Source organism: Scardinius erythrophthalmus, assembly GCF_964197995.2.
Source record: "Scardinius erythrophthalmus genome assembly, chromosome: 25".
Lineage (NCBI taxonomy): Eukaryota > Metazoa > Chordata > Actinopteri > Cypriniformes > Leuciscidae > Scardinius > Scardinius erythrophthalmus.
Window position 1 is genome coordinate 21,114,112 of NC_138245.1, and position 19,422 is coordinate 21,133,533.

General features: G+C 37.3%; 2 protein-coding genes across 6 annotated transcripts; one reads left to right on the top strand and one right to left on the bottom strand.

Moving 5' to 3' along the window:
* Nucleotides 1-543: 543 nt before the first annotated feature.
* On the bottom strand, nucleotides 544-4,219 carry snai1a (snail family zinc finger 1a). Its single transcript, XM_081358362.1, has 3 exons — nucleotides 3,990-4,219; nucleotides 3,082-3,585; nucleotides 544-2,564 (listed from the first exon to the last, which is right to left on the bottom strand). The coding sequence occupies exons 1-3, from the start codon at nucleotides 4,063-4,065 to the stop codon at nucleotides 2,380-2,382; spliced, it is 765 nt and encodes a 254-aa protein (XP_081214488.1). The 5' UTR covers nucleotides 4,066-4,219; the 3' UTR covers nucleotides 544-2,379.
* Nucleotides 4,090-11,901, top strand: tp53inp2a (tumor protein p53 inducible nuclear protein 2a). Of its 5 annotated transcripts, XM_081358366.1 has the most exons (6): nucleotides 4,090-4,389; nucleotides 5,472-5,532; nucleotides 5,715-5,831; nucleotides 8,654-8,873; nucleotides 9,679-9,766; nucleotides 9,857-11,901. In XM_081358366.1, the coding sequence occupies exons 4-6, from the start codon at nucleotides 8,750-8,752 to the stop codon at nucleotides 10,110-10,112; spliced, it is 468 nt and encodes a 155-aa protein (XP_081214492.1). In that variant the 5' UTR covers nucleotides 4,090-4,389; nucleotides 5,472-5,532; nucleotides 5,715-5,831; nucleotides 8,654-8,749; the 3' UTR covers nucleotides 10,113-11,901. The 5 variants fall into 5 exon arrangements, with proteins under 5 accessions (XP_081214492.1, XP_081214493.1, XP_081214494.1 ...); XM_081358367.1 differs by lacking the exon at nucleotides 5,715-5,831 and having other exon boundaries at nucleotides 4,108-4,389; XM_081358368.1 differs by lacking the exons at nucleotides 5,472-5,532; nucleotides 5,715-5,831 and having other exon boundaries at nucleotides 4,108-4,389.
* The last annotated feature ends 7,521 nt before the right edge of the window (nucleotides 11,902-19,422 follow it).

The following is a 19,422-nucleotide window of genomic DNA, read 5'->3' on the forward strand; positions in this document are numbered from 1 at the left end:
TGAGGTACAAAGGCGCAATTGTGAGATATAAAGCTGCACGATAGAAAATCACATTGTGAGAGTCAGACAGAATTATGAGAAACAAAGTTGGAATTAAGATATGAAGTCACGTGAGATTTAAGAGTGAGATGTGAGATACAAAATGACACGGTGAGAATGTCACAATTATGAGACATAAAGTCATGCGAGATATTAAGTGGCAATTGTGAGATTCAAAGTCAGAACTATGAGAAACAAATTCACAACTGTGAGATATGAAGTTGCTTCATGAGGTACAAAGTTGCAACTGTGAGATATTAAGTTGCAATTGTGAGATTTAATCTCCCGTTGCGAGATATGAAGTCGTAATTGCGAGATGTAAAATCACATTGTGAGATTCAAGGTCACAGTTATGAGAAACATAGTCGCAGTTGTGAGATATAGTCATGTGAGAGAAAAGTTACAACTCTGAGATATTGTTGCAATTGTGAGAAATAGTTGCAATCGTGATAAAACGTGAGATTCAAAGTCAAAACTGAAAAATAAAGAGGTACAAGTCACATGTAAAGTTGCAATTGTGAGATGTAAAGTTTTAATTCCAAGGTGGAAACAGGCTTTCATAGCAGAGATTTGATCCTAGCTCAGTATGATTATATAGTCATTACAGTTACACATGCCAGGTTTTGAGGTCAGCAGATAGAAGCGCCTTACATCAATGCAGCATACACACGCAACTCTTCCAACGCTCGTAAGCAAAGCTTCCAACATAAAAATATTTATGCAAGACATTCCATCAGTTTGCCTCACAGCAATACCTCCACAGGCAAAATTACAGTTTGAACGAACACAGAGCGCTCAGATGACTAAAACGCCATCAGGCCACAATGACATCTTTATGTCTTGTATATAAAACGGATCTACTGCACTGACCGTGCATACACTAAAGGATCAACACACATCCGTATGCATAAGCAGGCCAGGAGTCCGTTCTGGGTAAACCGTTTTGTTTGCGGAGAGCGAGTGAGCGTGTGCGTGCAGTAGGACAGGTGTGTGGGGCAGGTGCATACAGTTGTCCCTCTGCTGTCATAGTGCGTTCACCTGCCACCCAGCAAACATCACAGTTACAAACCAGTAAGTCACTCCTATTCATGGGAAATGAAGCACCGCTCTTCCTGATAATGCATTTCAACAGCTTCAAATAGCATGAGCCATCAGATTACCTGTATGAGTCTTTTGGCGACTCATGGCGAATCCAAAACAAGTGAGCATGAATCAAAGTCTTTGTATAAACTTAAATTATTTTATTGGGTGGAAATGATTTGGACAAATACAAAGAGACATGAAATGTATATTTAAAAAAAAAAGTATGCTAAAAAAATTGCACTGAACTCATTCAATTTCATTAAAAAAAAATAAAAATAAAAAATCATGCATGAAATTGTCAGTAAAATGTGACATTAGGGTTGAAATGTCCACATGCATTGTGAACAGAATATGAAAAACATTGATGGCTATTTACTAAGACTGTCCTTTTTTCACATCAGATAAAAATACGGAAGTTGTTGCATGTCATCACTTGAAAAAAGCATTGAGGTACAAAAAAGAAAAACTTTTTAAATTACAAAAAGTAGCATGGCTTTGGTTTAAATGTCCAATCATTTGTTTATTAGTACACAATGACAGGACTTCAATACTCTTTGGTAAACTGGAGTGCATTTTAAAACTCAGTCCCTGTACAACAAAAGGAGTGATAAAGGACACAGAGAGTAAAAAAAAAATATGTGTGGTGAAAAGAACAAACATCAGTAAAAACAAGTGAAGAACCATGCGCATGCAGGTTACAACCAACTAAAACCAACTAAAAAAACAACAACACCACAGTCAACTGTGGTCCATTACGACTCTCAAAGTGTGTTTCTAGAGAAATTGGCAGACGCCACCTGTTATCAGAGAGATGTGACGGTCAGGGCCAGGGCACCTGTTAGCACACTGCCTCCGCACCACAGAACAGCTGTCTGTCTGTGTGCATATGTTTGCGTGTGTGTGTGTGTGTGTGTGTGTGTGTGTGTCATGCTGAGAGACATACCCTACCATAGTGAGCCCACCCCCAACCTGACAGCAGCTGTCCCTGCTTCAGGACTCCTAGCTGAACAGCTATTATACTTTTAACATTCATAATTCCTTCATTTGAAGTGTTTTGGTTAAGAAAAAAAAAGTCTGACGTGGCATTTTGGAAATGTATCGACCATGTTATGTTTAAGAAGTCTGCTTAAATGCCGCATCATCCTTATCCTGTTGCATATTGCATTTATGCGCGGGTGTTGAGAGAAGAAGCACACGGTCATTATTATCTCACAAGGCACCGAGTCCTGAAGTAGAATAAAATGTCTCCTGGTGTCCTCAGGCCGTGGAGGGACAGCAGCCGGCAGCGCTGTGTTTCTGCAGCAAGGACATGCGGCTGAAGGTGCGAGAGCAGGTGTTGCACTGGTATTTCTTCACATCTGCGTGGGTCTGCAGGTGCGCACGCAGGTTTGAACGGTCCGCGAAGGCACGGTTACAGTGTGGGCAGGAGAACGGACGCTCACCTGGGGGAAAAAGCGATTTAAAGCTACCGTTAAATATGCACTTGTAATCATAAATGTCTGTTCTAAAAGTACATATCTTTGTAAAAAACAAACAAAAAAAAAAAACATGTTGTCGAACAGTCACATGGTAACCTGATTGAATCAACCACAAGTACACAAAATAAGTGGCCACTCAGCAAGGATGATAACAAGTGCTCCTTGGCATTCTTGATCAACTTATCTTTGCTTATCTCTGCTCTCACACTAGTGATTGATAAGATTGTCCTATTGTGTCATTGTTAAAAAGATGTCAACACAATGAGTGATCAATGAAAAGCAATTCTATTGAGGACAAACTCACTTGACTGAGTGAATCACTAAACTAACGGTGTTGCATTAATGAAATGATTGCGAAAAGAGATGTTAGAGAGCTCCAAAAGAAAATGCAAGATATTCAAATTATAAACACAATGCAAAATTAGCATGAACCATATTGAGTGCTAGTAACACAAAAACTAAACAAAAACAATTGATTTACCTGTATGTGTGCGAATGTGTCCTCTTAACAGCCAGGGTCGGGAGAAAGCCTTTCCACAGGTGGGACAGACGCACGGTAGAGTGTGTGAGCGGATGTGCATCTTTAGGGCACCGAGGCTGTTGTATTCTTTGGGACAGTGCTTGCAGAAGAAGGCCGGTCGAGTGACTGGGACGGTGGCCTCGCTCTTGTCCTCTCTCTGTCCTGCCCTGTTCTTGTTGTTGCGTCTCGGCCTGCTGGTCTGTTGGGGGTGGTAGGTGTCTGAGGAATCTGGGCTCGGTGGGTCTGATGTGCGTCCTTCGTCTTCTTCCCCGCTGCTGCTGCAGCTGACGCTGCTGGACGGGGAGCTGAGGTCCAGCGGGCCCTGGCTAGTGGATGGGGATGTGGGATTGTGCAGGGAGGGTAGCAAGCTGACATCCCAAACCAGTCCAGTGGTCAAGCAAGTCACTGGGAAGTCATTGCTGACTGCTGGAAGTTCTGCAAGTGGGTATCTGTCTGGCAGAGTATCTGGTGGATGAGAGGAAGAGAAAATAAGTTCCTAATGATATTTACAACCATATTAGTGGTTATAGAATTTATGGACTTGGTATTTTACAATATTGCCATTAAAAAGCACAGAACACTCAGTTGCAACAGAAGTAGAAACTCAAAAAACACATGTGCATCACATGCAACCAGATCCAGTGAAGAAAGGGCGCTGTGTCTAGATTGAAATTCCACAAGTGATCTGCCAATTTTTTTTTATTATTAAAACGATTTATATGTATATTAATATGTCCGATGTACCGATGACACAAATGCAATCCCCTGGGTACTTTGATCAGAATAACTAATTTAGGTGCCAGTTGTACACTTTAAAATCATTTTACGTTTAGATCGATTCGAATGTTTTAAAAGGGAGCAAAACTCACCGTTCTGACATTCCAGCTCGCTGTAGTTTGGCCTCTTGCTGGTGAAATACTTTTTTACCAGGAAAGACCGAGGCATTCTGAACTCTTAAGTTTTAACAATCCAGTCCAATTATTTTTCAGGGGTAAAATGTCGCTGAAACGCTCCGCTTCGGATAGTCCTTAAAATGTAGCGTCCTCGCCAATCCGCAGTTCTTGTAACGTTAACACTGAACACTGATCTGAAATGGACTACAATTAGTTAGTCTGTACTTATTTAAAACAGTCTGACAGACTGAGTGGGTATACGTCCATTTGGACCCGCCCAAAAGAATAGCCTACAGTCGCTGTCGTCAGTGTTTCATTTAATTACCCAGCACTTGACTGCTGCCAAGGTGTGAATGTTCCCAAGCGCACTTCGCAGGTAATACAGACAAGTGAATTGTTTAATTCGTGCCTATCAGTATCATGCAAATTAGCCAATCTAAATTCATTGTTTACTTCGCGGCTCCAAGCCAATGTGTGCATAAAGCCAGATCACTGTTCATTTAAATGAAAGCTTTTGTGAAGGAAATGTTTGCCATCTCCAAAGTATGCACAATGAAGGATAATATAATTAGCATGTGTGACATAAATCTGTAGTCTACTTTCTATCAAAACACGCTATGCCAGACCTTGTTTGCACAGATGCAGCGTTTAAGAAATGTTCACAAGCTGTCATCGCGTTTTATTTTATCCTCAATACCATTATATATCATACACTGCAATGTATGTTCTGGAGATGTTGTATTAACTAATTTTGATAAGCTGACAAGTGCACGATGCACTTTTCAACAGATGTCAGGGCGAGCCTGGAATGAATTTGGTGTGTGAAAGTACTATTTTGATTATGGCTCCATCTTGTGGTCATAAAATATAGTTATTTTGCTTCTAACGGTTTTCTGGCGCCCATGAAACAAGTTTGTGTCCACATTCCACAATGTTTGATGAAGTGCACTAAAACCGCAAACAATCTACGTGTTTAGCAGGCCCAAATATAGGCCTATCAATTCTCTTTAAAATTATGTGAAAAAAAAAAAGTGACTTATTTAACTTTATTTAAAGAGCAAATTAGTTTTTTTCCTATTCACTTAGCATTAATCACATTTGCATATTGCCACGTTCGTTTAAGCATAATTTATTTGTGTCCATGAATTTTGATTTTAAAAGTGTTTAATTTCTTTCTACTATTCATAGAAAAGTCGTAATGTTAGTGATAAGAGGCAATGACCCTGATAATAACAGAGCTGTAAGAGAATTACGAGTGGTTATTATTAGTGGAAAGTAACTTAGTAACGTTACCCTTCATAGTAACGTTAGACTATTTAAAGGCGCATTTGTTATAATGCGGAAAGATGTTGTCAAATGTTACACCATTGAAAATGTAACCTCCGTCATTGACTCTTATTGCGTCTTTTTCCATACAGTGTAAGTGACTGAGACTCTCTGCTAATATTCTCTTTTTAGTGTTTCCACCGAAGAAAGCGAGCCATATTGATTTGGAACATATGTTTGGAACAACATGAAGGTAATTCCCATTTCCGACTGTCAGAGTGTCCGTTGCTGACTTGCTGCGGCACATTCTGCAGTTTTCAAATTTGATGATTGACACGCCCCTCGACATGTCCAAATCCTTTCCTCCACAACTGAACTGGAATCAGTTTTACTTACGGTCGAGCTTTATAGTTTAATGTTAAAAACTGTTCCCAGGTCAGCTGTAGATGACAAACGGATAATACGCCCCGTTAAATTCTGGCTCCACCTCTCGGTTTGTGTACGAATCTTATTGGCAGAGATGGGACCAAGTCATACATATGCAAGTCTCAAGTAAGTCTCAAGTCTTAACCTTCAAGTCTCAAGTAAGTCCCAAGTATTTTTTTCTTGGGCAAGTCAAGTCAAGTCAAGTCACAGGCTATGTCAAGTCAAGTCAAGTCAAGTCAAGTCCTGTAGTAGGTCAAGTCAAGTCCAAGTCAAGTCACCTTATTATTGTAATTTTACCTGCAGAATCTGATCTTAATAAAGTGATAAGACAAGATATCAGTTACTGTCAATAAATTACAATAATTTGGATTTGCATTGTAAATACTCATGTTCAGTAAAATACATCATGGAATCAAGCAAAATTGTAACTTCATAAAATTATTTATTTTTCACTTCGGCCAACAGTGTTTAAAATGTAACAAAGTTGAATGTTGTACATAAACTGTGTTTACAATAAGTGTATTGTGATTGTCAAAACATTTTAGTAACTAAACTGAATTGTATTCGGTTTAGTGACAACATGTTACAATGTTTACATGGTACAATTTCTGGTAAGCTACGCTTTTTTATTATTTCAATTCAATTCAATTATTATGATCTGACTTAATATTGACTCATTTGGATAAATATTAGGTAGGCTACACAAGATAGGCACTAATTTTTTTCAAGAAAAAAAACAACTCACCTAATGCTGTAAACATACAGAGAGATATAATGCGTTTTTTATATAATAACAACTTTATTTAATGATAAGTAAAAATATAATAAATATGTAATATAGTACACATATTTAGCAAAATACTTTTTATAGCCAACTAACGTGCTATAGCCTATATGGTCATCAAATGGCTTTCCTGAGGTAAATGTTATGTGACATAATTGTTCTCCAGCTGTTTTATTGACCCATTTGTTTGATTGATTGGTCGATATTATGTATGAGGAATATACATTTCGGTAAGTTCAGCTGTACTGTATCTTTCAACATTGTTCATTCGTGTTTATTTACTAGCTAGAGATGATCGGTTCACGTGCCGCGCTAGGGATCTGCGTCACATTTACAAGCGCCAAAATGGTATTTATTGTTTGAATTTCGTAATAAAAATGACAGAATCTGAGAGCTGAGATTTTTTTATATCGTAACCTGCTCTTGTGTCACGATTTTTCTGTGCGTGAGAAAATGAATGAGAGCGTGTGAAAAGGCAGTGTCGCGTGTGTCTCACGGTGAATGCGTGAGAGTTGGCCGCGATGTTAATGGTGCATGTCTTGCAAAGCGCTGTTCGTCTTTTGCCATCTTGTGAATAATTCTCGAAGCCGAAAGCGATGACCCTCAGTACCCCTCCGGCTGACATGTTGATGTGATATCTGATCTAAGTGGGCGTGGTGTGCAAGGTACGAGAGGGCGCGACTGATGATAGTGTAGTGATCCAGTCATGACAACGCTATTCTCAGCCTGCGCTCCAGCTGGGTAATCAACTTTATTTTTTTTTAAATAATTTATATATTTTATATTCAAACTGAAAAAATTATGTGATTAACACTCAAGTCATTCAAGTCATCGTGTCTCAAGTCAAGTCAAGTCCCGAGTCTTGAACTTCCAAGTCCGAGTCAAGTCTCAAGTATTTTATTTTTTGTCAAGTCAAGTCACAAGTCATAAAAATAGCGACTCGAGTCGACTCGAGTCCAAGTCACCAAGTCACAAGTCCCCATGTCTGCTTATTGGACTAGCCCACAGCAGTAGGCGGAGCTACTTCGCTGGGCTTTTTGTTTTTATTATCAGCTGTTCGTTCGTTGGGATCTAACGTTATACTGCGGTGCTGTCATTTGCAAAAATAAACAGAACAAAAGAGCACATATTCTGCACCTTTACCTCGGAAACTACCAAAAAACCAAAGATTTATTTTTAACGAATTAGACGGCGGAAATCAGAACTCTATAAAGAAGCAGGTAGTATGTTTTACTTAAGCCTCGACGTGAGAAAATCTGTTGTTGTGAGAAAAAATGTTTTGTTTGTAGCCTATATATGCATGTATACAAATTTAATTTGTATGTATCACACATGCTCATACCATATTTCTTAATCATAATCTATAGCCATATAACGCTGTTTCATTGATTCATATGTGACGTTTGCAGTATTTGTCATTTACATTTCTTCTACAACATTTTTTTTATGAGTTAATGTGTATTTGTAGCCCATTGCACTGCACAAAATGATAAACGAGTTCCCCTTGGGTTTTCCTCGACATTTGGATGACTAGCGAAAGAGCAAAACAAACCATCGACGTACAGTAAACGTTATTTGATAGCCTAAATGCTGTTAAATGAATCCTGCATTCAAAAACAAACAATTTCCACATGATACAGATGCTATGTTTTCGGAGAAAATGTAGATATTGTTTCAATGGCACACCCCCCAGCTGGAGAACGACAGATGGACTCCAACAATAGAGCTGGGGTCCAACAATGCACTCCCAAAATTCTGTTCATCCATCTTTGTGGCCATTTGAACAAATATACACAGAAATGGCACTCACATTTTGAACATGTCTTTGTTGGTAACTAAACTAATGACTAAAACCACAATGTTCACTGAATGTTTTGAAATTCTAAGTGTGCATGGATGGGGAAAGAAATTATAAAAGTGCTTATTATTATTATTTCTTTTTTAAATTCATCCCTACTTTATGCCAGGCCTGTAAAAAAAAAAAAAAAAAGATGCTCTGATTTCAGAATGAAACCTGACCTCAATATGAGTTATGAGTTTAAAATAGCTCGTAGCCTGATCCTGTCAGGTGTGGTTTCTAACCAAGCCTTGATTAGATTATATAATTCAAAACAGAGACTATCACAGTGTTTATATTTATAGTCACATTTTTCCTTTACCAAAGGTCTGGCTGAAGAGATTCTCTGGTTCAAGAGACCCGTGTACTAGGCAATCCAGTTCACCATCTATTATTAAGTACAATCACCCGTAATTTATAACCATGTTTCAACGGCTCACAAACCTGCTCTTTGGAAGCGTGAGTGAAACAACTCAGGAACCAACTGTACCAAAACCAGGGTCTCCGGAAGTGGACGAGGAGGGCTGGCTCATGGTCAATGCAGCTGGTGAGTACAGAGACACAAACGTCTCATATTCATATGAAGGAACGTCCTAGTGCATTTAATTCAGGGACTGCAATATATTTGTAAATGATTCACTTAAAGAGATATGCAAAAATGAACATTCAGTCATAAGTTACTGTGTTTTGTATCCATACAAAAAGTCAATAAATGTGTGGTTTTAGACAAAACATTCTTCAAAATATATTTTTATGATATTATTTAGCACAGATAACAGTTGTTTTCTATGGCTTTTAACTCTTGAAATTTTGGCAGTTTTATCTGTAGACTGTTTTAACTGTACAGCCCTTTGGTCTACTTTGTAGTGGAAAGGGCTCTATAAATAAACTAGACTTGAGACTAAATGATAGTTTATAATTTTTTAGCTAGTAAAAGGTCTTGCAGTATAATTAAAAAAAAAAACCCTTTCAGGTTGTGATTCACATGTTGTTTTTTGCTGTGTAAATATAAGAATAGCTTTTATATTGGTAGTAATATTTCAAGATGAACACTTACCGGTTTGAAGCAACATAGGTTTATTTGATTTCGTCATACTTTTTGGTTATATAAATATCAGCAACTGCAGCAAATTAAATATTTTTGCTGAGTTGGGGGCTCTGAATAATATTGAGTTTTTTGTTTTTTTCCTCCTCAAGTGTGAGCTCCATAGTTTTTTGTTATTTTGTCTAAAGGTTCAGTAATCTGTTCAATTCATTTTTTTTTTTTTTTTTTTAGATCTGACAATTATTTATCAGGCTTTACAGGGTTCAGATACAGCTTTCTGTGGTAACTGTATTATTCTTTTCTGTAGATGGAGAGACATCCTCTGAACCCAGTGAGGTGCAGTTCAAGTTAATAAGAACCCTTTCAAGCACTGCCAGCTTGGTCAGTGATGCAAGGTAAAACCAATACATCTGCTCAGAGATTGCATTGACATTGACAGTCAGTATTGGATTGACTTGAAATGGTGTTTTGTTCTCTTTCTAAAGCATCGTAGATCCGGAAGTCCCTGTTTCTCGAGGCGGTGCTCGAGTATCTCAGCGGCTGGTCTCTCAGTCCGGGGCTCTGGTCAAAGTCACGCAGGTGGCCCGGATACAGCGGGCTCAGGCTCGGGCCAACCGCCACAATCTCAGCCGCAATTGCATTCAGCGTCAGAACCACATTCGTCAACGTGTTCCTCAACATTACTCTCGCATACACCGCGCGATCCTCCACCAGCCTGGCCGTCGCAACTTTAATTACTAAGATGCAGAGAAAGTCAACAAGCACGCAAGCTCATGCAAGTACCTTGGTGCAAAATAAAAGCTTGATATGAGAATGTTTGAATCATTTTTATTTTATTTATAATGTAGGGTATAATAAACCCAGTGGCAGCTAAAATTATGCCTCCAAAAATTATGTCGGCCATCAGTTTTTACATGCTTGTGTACTAGACTTTTGAATGATCATGTATCATTGTAACATTATATAGCTTATATAGATCATGTAGTGAAATCACTTTATTGTGGTGAAGACAATAAAAGCAATGAGATATCAATGGCAATCCATTTCAGCCAGTTTACCTCATTAATACAGATACTTGCTTTCCAACTTGACTGTCATTTATTTATAATAAATAATATACTGTATGTTTCTAAGTTTGCAGAAAGCGTTATTGTCATAACAACCACGAGGGGGCGCCTGGGTTCGCCTAGTGTGGTCTAGTCATGGAGCCCTTTTCTAACTTTCTGTGGTCAATAGGCTATATGACATGTCCATTATCTATGAGGCATGATTGTCTTCCAGAGTGTATTACAAAATCATAAATCATGTTCCTAAAATGAATCCTATTTACAATGTTATACGGTTTTAGTTCAACATTATAATATATAGCCTATATATAAACATTTAAGTTTAATGATGACATTTAGTTCTTCTAGCTTAGCAAGTGACATATTCTCAGCTATTTGTACTGGACATTTGATATGATTTATGCTCTTAGTAAAAAAAAAAAAGAATTATTTACATTCTTTTAGAGCTACAAGATACTTTGACTGTTTGATCTTTTTCATGTTTCCACATGAATATAGCATGGTGTGCTGGATGTGAATTAGGCCTACTTTAAGTTATTTCTCTTGTTTTCCCCCATTCATTTTCAATTAGAGTAGAGAATAAAGTTTGCAATTTATTGGTTACTCTGTTTTGTTTCTTTGTTTCTCGGCGAGGACACCATTGCCCTCCAGCATAAACATCACAGATTTCCCAGAATGCTGCTGTCATGTGAACAGGTCATTGAGAGCATCCAATACATAATCAAACGTGTAGCGGACCAATATGGTGTTGCAAAGGTATCAACAATACTTGAAGCTGGACATATGTTGCCATCTATGCGCCAAATCATTGTTGTGTCAACAATTCCGAATCACATGTTGCTAATTGTTTCATTATATTTATCTTGTACTAATAAAGTGCAAGTCTTATTCTATTAGGTAAAGTGTAAAGGTCATCTTTACCAGTTACATAAAAATCTGTCAAAAGATCTCATAGTGAACACCTTCTTTCTTTAACGCACATCTTCATAGACGTCACCTGATCTGATGGGCAGCAAGATAAATGTCAACTTATTTCAACTATGCCATGTGGCGTCCGTAGTTATTTGAGTTTTTTATCAGGTGAATGCTCCCTGCAATTTTATCTGTCAGAAAGTGATCAGAGCGCATAAAGCAGGCGATGAAATGCATGACTTCAGATGTCTCGTGTTAACTAGAGTTCAAAAGGGTTCTTCTGAAACATGTCTGCAGATTTGTAAAATTAATAATGCATTGGTTCATGGAAAATTTGTGGGGTTTGCAGAACTGTAATTTGCATGCATATGAAAATGCTTCAAATTATAATTGCTCCTCCCTCTAGGGCAGAATGCGTTAAAATATCAGGAAAAGAAAATCAGAAATGCAAACCTTTTAGTTTTGCCTTTTTTTGCGACAAATTGTATGAAATTTGCATGATTGAGATCATTATAATTCGAGGCAATGCAGTGCCAGATTTTTAAAGAATCAAAAAAAAAAAAAAAAATGTACTTATGTTATAGTTGTCAGCTTCATACAGTTGGAGGACCTGTTACTGTATGAAGAAGCAAAACTTCATTATATTTTCCAGCAATAGGAATGTAGGAATGTTGAATATTTTCAACAACAGTTGTCTTAGTTTATTTGTTCAATTCAGTAGAGGCTTTTAAAAAAGAATCCAAAGCAGAATGTTTATCTTTAACTCCATTTATTTAGTCTCATTTTTGGGCAGTTTAAAAGATATTTCACCATGAACATGGATTGTAAGTCTGTTTTTTTCTACACTTCTATATGCTTTCTTTTAGTTTCTTTAATAGGACACAGAAGTATAGACGGGGCATTCACGTCCATCTCATATCTCCTTGCGTAATGAACCGAACTGACTTCTTAGCCTGTAAAATTACTAATACAAAGGTTTTGACAGTGAAAAGAACAAGTTACAAAACAAGTTCATCAAGTTAGTGTTCAGATATTCAAGGTCAGGTGCTTTCAACCAGAGTGCATGAATACAAAAGCATGCGCTTTAAGAACAGTGCAGACTTTTGAACATGTTAAATGGTGACTGTCTACAACATGTGAAAGTGCTCAAAATTTATTTTCTTTTTAATTGTCTTTAACTTAAGTGAACATTTGTAGTCTGGCTTGCCTACTTAGACAGCATTTTTATCGGCATCACAGTTGTTCTGCTGAGTAGATCCCAAAAAGACACTTACACCCAAAATGTTAGGTAAATATTGTAATTCAGGAATAGATGTATGTATATTAGACCTGAGAATTGCCACAGTTTTATTGTAACCTAGTAAGGCAAATCAGTAGGCTATTAGAACACTATAAAATGTTATAGATTTTATAATTATTTACTGATAATGCAATCTCTGACATTTGTCACATTGTTCTGTTTTCCTACATTTCTATATCTTCTCATAGAGATGTATAGAGATGGAACACTTTAGCCTATATGTATGGATTATTAAAAAAAATCTCTCTAATCTGATAAGTGAATGCATTTATTAGCCTATATTAATAAACCAATGCATACAAAATCAATTTGTATTCCACTTTTTGTATTACCGATTTCCTGTTTGGCACAGATAGATATCATAAAGTCACATGTCGGCAAATGAAATGCATGACATCACGACTGTAGATAACTAACTCCTCTGTCTTGATAAAGCGACCGCTGAACACACACTCATCATTTAACATGGAGCTGGACATGGAACGACAGGAGCGCTACTTTATTGTTGTGAGGAGAACCAAGAAGGGTTTATCTCGCGGGTCAATTTTGCGCGCGGATGCGGAGACAGCAACAGGAGACCTCATAGGAATGGTTTATGGAGGAGGTGGCAGTGCCAGGAGCAGTGGTTCGGTGAAGAAACAGGACACATACCCTCTCTCACGCCATCAAGCTCAGCTACTTTTGTTCGTTTCTCCTGCCAGCAAGAGACTGGAGCTCCTGTGCAACGTCCAGCTCTTCAGTGCAGTCTGTGACCTTACTCAGGATGATCTTGTTGTGGTCAAACACAAGAAGGATTTTCAACCATGCCTGGTCAAGAAACTGGTTCAAATAGGCAAGAAGGACAAACCAGGAGTCTTGCCAATGCTGGGATTTGAGCTGGAGTTAATGGTGAGGAAAGGCATCTTTTGCTGCCGTGTTGTACCTAGTCATTCATGCAAAGAAATGTGCTAAAATATTGAAATAGACTATTTAACTAAATTGTTTGAAATAAAATATTTTATTATTGTATATACAATTTTGCATATAGAGGAAATGTTTGTCTGTAGTTTTAATGGGAAAGTCCCTTATCAAAATCTGAATCAACATGACATGACTAACATTACATAATCTAAACATGCATTTTTCAGCTGTGACATAAGTGTCGACCTTTTGATCACATAGATAAAATACTTGAAACGCAAAGGAAACAGTCACGTTGATGGCGTAAAGAATCCACTTGGATCTGTTGACATGCAGTTGAACTTTTTCACAGGACGTTGAGCAGGATATTTTGTCGAAGAAGACTGTCCCTCTTCCCTTCTTCAGTGCAGCTGACATTCTCCAGGTGGTTCCATCACATTCAAACACCAGGCAACCGCTGAGAATCAGCACTGATTTGGGTCAGTTACTCATCTTATTAGCCCTTAAAACATTTCTAGGATATTGGATTGGGTACTTTTGTAGATTAAAAGAGAGATCCTATTGACTGCGGAAAAGATTGCTATCTTAAACTGGAAAGACTTTTCCGTCAGACTCAAAGCTCGAACTACTCATTGAACTAAATCATGCTGTATATCAAGATTTAATGGGGTCATTCATATGACTTGAGGAATGTCAGGTGATGATATCTGCAATAATATGATTTACATGTTATTCCCTTTTTAGGTTTGAACAGGAAAGCAGTGTCGCGCATAAATTCCATGCCAGCTCTTAACTTACGCAATGCAAAAAAAGGAAGTATCTTCTCCGACAAGGATGTGTCCAACTCCATTCAGGCCTTGTCCCATTATTCTTTGGAGGTGGGGTCCATGGCAGAGGCCATATCTTTGAATGGACTGACTGTATATGGGGTGATCAGATGGATTGGAGTTCCAGATGGAAAGAAAAATTACTGGGCCGGACTTGAGCTGGTGAGCATTTTTTCTCTCAGTACAGATGCTGATTATGTTGTGTTTTGTGCATACAAATGATAAAAAAAAATCTCTCAAATTCTTTCAGGACAATGAAGCGAAGACTTGTTCGGATGGGACGTTTGGTACAATACGGTATTTTACCTGTGAAGGAAACAAAGCCTTGTTTGTGCCACTGACCAACTGCAAACCAGACAGTAGATTTCTGTTCATTCCGAATGAGATCCAGAAACCACTTGAACCTCCCTCAGGTGAGGCCTTTCACTCTGCTATATTATTCCACTTCTAGAAACAGAGGAATGTCAAAGGCTTCAAGAATTGTTTGTGTGTTTTTTTTTTTTTTAAAGTATCTTTTTTTCCTCTTAGTCCCACTCCTGGAAGATTTGGATGAAGATGTTCCCCCTGTTGCTGAGCAAGATGTTTTGTCTCATCTGGTGGGCAAAATGAAGGGGATCCAAGGTCACTTCAACTCTTGCTATTTAGATGCCACTCTCTTTAGGTAAGCCTCTTAAAAAACGCATGTTATGTCTGCTATTTCACGTTTCGTTATTTTTGTTCGCATGTACTGATTCATTTTCTTTTATTCTCTGCTTTTACAGTCTCTTCACGTCATCCACAGCTTTCGGCCGAATGTTTAACAGATCAGCCGATAGTGAGGAAGGCATTTCACACATTTTAAGACGGGACATTGTGAACCGTTTACGCAGGTAAAAGCCCCCAAACCCCTTGATGTATGATAGTGTGATAGTACATATCAAAGCTAATGCACAGCCATATTTGTAGAGCTTGAGTAAACACTCATGCTCATGTGTGCATGTGTTTACAGTCATCAGGGTACTCACAGTTCATTTCATATGACCTCTGCCTCCCTCGACAGATCGGGCTTTGTTCCAGCAGAGAGTGTGATGAAGTTTCGTAAACAGTTGGGCTGCAAATCTTTTGCTACGGAGGAGAAAGGTATTACTTGTCCCATTGCGGCCATTTACTTTTTTTGATGTAAAGCTGCAAGCTTTTCATCTATGGCTTAGACGGAACGTTACTCTGATACTAAAGTAAAATATTGTTACTGCTATCCTTCAGATCCAGAGGAGTTCATCACCCTACTATTAAAGCATGTTTTACACATAGAGCCATTGCTCAAAATCAGGTTGGTTTCAGTTGCACTGCTTGTCCATCACTGTAATTTTACTGCAATTACAAAAATATTTTTGCACACAGGTTAAAAAGTATTTTTAATATGTATTTATTAAAACATTATAATATTATTATGCTGTATTATATTAAATTATATAATGTTTTATTTTATTTTTGTTTTTGAATGTATATATACACTATGCTTCAAAAGTTTGGGGTCAGTAAGTTTTTGAAAGAAATTAATACTTTTATTCAACAAGGATGCATTAAATTGATCAAAGTGGAAATACATTTGTAATGTTACAAAAGGTGTCTATTTGAACATATATGCTGTTCTTTTGAGCTTTGTATCCATCAAAGAATCCTTATAAAATGTATCATGGTTTCCACAAAAATATTAAACTGTATTCTTTCACAAATGGTCGCAGCAAGGATGAGATGAGCAGGATCTGTATGTTTTATTAAAATATAAACAGAACAACCGTTATATATGGACGAGATCAGACCATGAACAGAATGAACTCAGGGTTTAAATACACAAGCAAACTAAATCAAAGAAACACAGGAAACGTGCAAAAAAACAGACAGAGACAGATATTTCCTTACAAAAAAAGAAATGTTTCTTGAGCAGCAAATCAGCATATTAGAAAGATTTTTGAAGGATCATGTGATGCTGAAGACCTGGAGTAAAGATGCTGAAAATTCAGCTTTGGCATCACAGGAATATTTGAATTTGAATTATAATAATATTATATCACAATATTGCATTTTTACTGTATTTTTGATCAAATAAATGCAGCCTTGGTGAGATTAAGTGACTTTCAAAAACAAATTTCACTGACCAATCTCTTTTTAACGGTAGTGTACATTCTGTGTAAACGAGCTTAAACTGTATGTAACACCTGTGTGTTGTTTTTAGGTCACATGGAGAGTTGTCACATGATGCCTATACACATCAGATCATTGTAGAGAAGAATCAGCTGGGAGCCGTGCCTTCAGTTCAACAGCTGCTTGAGATGTCTTTAGTATCAAGTGATCTGAAGTTTGAAGAGGTTTGTTAATTTCGTAGACTTTTTCCTAGTACCTAGTAGATATATTGCAAACAAAAGTATGCATTATTAATCAAACCTTTTTTATTTTAGATTCCATCTTGCCTTATAGTTCAGATGCCACGATTTGGTAAGAAGTTCAAGATGTTCCCTAAAATCATTCCCTCAACGGAGCTGGACATCACTGATGCCTTACATTGTTGTGAGTTTAACAAGCATGCTTCCAAATGAAATCTCCTCCTGATCATATTTGTTTAGTGGAAGCAGATATTGGATTGTTGCAGATACAATACCTCTCATGCTTCTCCTGTTTTCTCTGGCAGCTCCTCGGGAATGTTTTCTGTGTGGTCATCTAGCTGAATATGAGTGTGGCCAGTGCCTGACGGACCATAAGCTCCAGCCAGGCAAAATTAAGCAGTATTGCTCTACCTGCAACACACAGGTAGTGAACCTAATGCTAAAATCTTATTTATGTACTTTGTATTCCAACAGTTCTGTGATATAATGCATTTTGCATGCTTTTTTCATCAACTATCAAACATGTTTGCTCTTTCTACAGGTTCACACTCACACTTCCCGACAGGAACATACTCCTCACAAACTTACAGTTCCAGATCATCTTCCAGAAGATGCATCAGTACAGAGGCACCAGATGCAACTGTTTGCAGTTCTCTGTATAAACACCAGCCATTACGTGTCTTTTGTCAAATATGGGCCTGACCCACGGTCCTGGATCTTCTTTGACAGCATGGCTGACCGATGCGGTATGTCATATATGCTAGATTTCCAACAGATTCAAATGTAGGTTGCGTTCAAAGCTGAAAAAATGTCTGAAATGAGTTTCGTGAGGAACCTTCATGCACAAACGCTACCTGCAAAGTCATTGCCTGATAAGGCAGAGGCAAAAAGTCACAGCTGTAATCTCTCTATTTATGTCATTTGCACTGGATCACTTCACTAGTTTTCACTAGTCCTCCATTACTGACCAGATAAACCCAGATAAAATGCTGACATAGGTGTTTGAATTTAGTTCATTCCTGACTGTCTTATTTTTATCCTTAGGTGATGATAACAATGGCTACAACATTCCCGTGATCAGGTCCTGCCCTGAGGTTGGAGACTTCCTTTGCCAGTCTGAAGAGGAGATCTCCACAGCAGATCTGAGTCAGTGCAGTGAGCTGGTGCACAGACTGCTGTGTGATTCATACATGTGTCTATATCAGAGAACAGACAGTCACCCTCAGCTTCATCAATGAGCACAGACATTTCTGATATCTTTGGACTACTGTGTCCTACTATATCTATTGTGTCATTGCATCATGAGAGTTGACGCATGAAGGATACTGATGTTTTGATTTGCTTTGTTCTTTATCAAATTGTTCTTGTGATTTATATTGGAAGGTTATTTGTATATAAAATGGCTCCCAGCTGTACATTAAGACAGTTTATCAGGCAGAGATATGCATTTATAAACAATCAACAATATCATTTGATTTAATAAGACAAATAGTGCCAGGATGTCATATGAAGGTTCAGTATGATTTTTTTAAATATGATTTATTGTTATATAATTTAAGTTTATTTGTACTTTATTAACATATTCTATTTTTATTGAAAATTATTATTAAGTTGTAGGATGTTTATATTTGCATTAAAACATTGTTGTACCAATCTCACATGTCTGTATTCATTTTATCCATGGTATATATTAACTCTTTCTTAACTTTTACTCTTTGGGTCATATTTGTTTATTTTATGCTTCATTGTTTACAAGTAGGTTAGGTAGGTTACAGAAATAAATTACCTAAAAAAAATGAAGTTGAAAATATTAGGAATATATAAAACCTGGGAGAATTATGAGTATTTTTGGGATTTAATGTATTATAAGGTCTAGCTGAATAGAAGTAGGGGCGATGACGCCCTCTGATGGAAACACCAGCATTGACTCTCCGATAACGATGTTTACAAAGATTTACCACGTTCTAAACTGTGACGTCTGATTCTTAAACGAATCGTTCTTTTGAATTGATTTGCCAAACAATTGAAACGAACTTTTGATTATATTATATCATAGCCTATTATATTATATTATATTACATTATATTATATTATATTATTGTAATATTAAAATATCGTTTCTGAAACAAACCAGGAAATATTATTATACTGATTCGTCGTTCATTTGTGAGTGTAGATATGCACAGCTGTAAGTTTAAGTTTTAAAAATGAATAAAAACCAATGTACAAAGTTTGTTTTTAGGCCCAGCTGTTGCAGAATCCAGTCACACTTTATACTAACATTAATACCTGCAAGACTATGTGTTCACTGAGTACATGTTGTTCTGGAAAATGTCCAGATTTACTGCTAATGATTTTGAGGTTAGGGTTAGGGCTAGGGTTATTACAAATATTAATTACATGCACATACTCTAAATGTTATTACCATGCACCAACATGTATGTACATAATAAGTATATTGTATCAAATGGTTAAATATTAAATAAGGCCATAAGTTGTGACCCAAAATTCTGTTACTGGTCATTGTCCTTTAAATAGTTAACTGTGAAAGCATATTTAAGTTATAGCATACATTTATTATGACAGTTGCCTCACGAAGATCATAAATAAGACGTGGTTGTGAAATGCAAGTCTTCGCTTTTGTACATCTGTTGTCTGGACAGAGATAGGCCTACTGCCGGT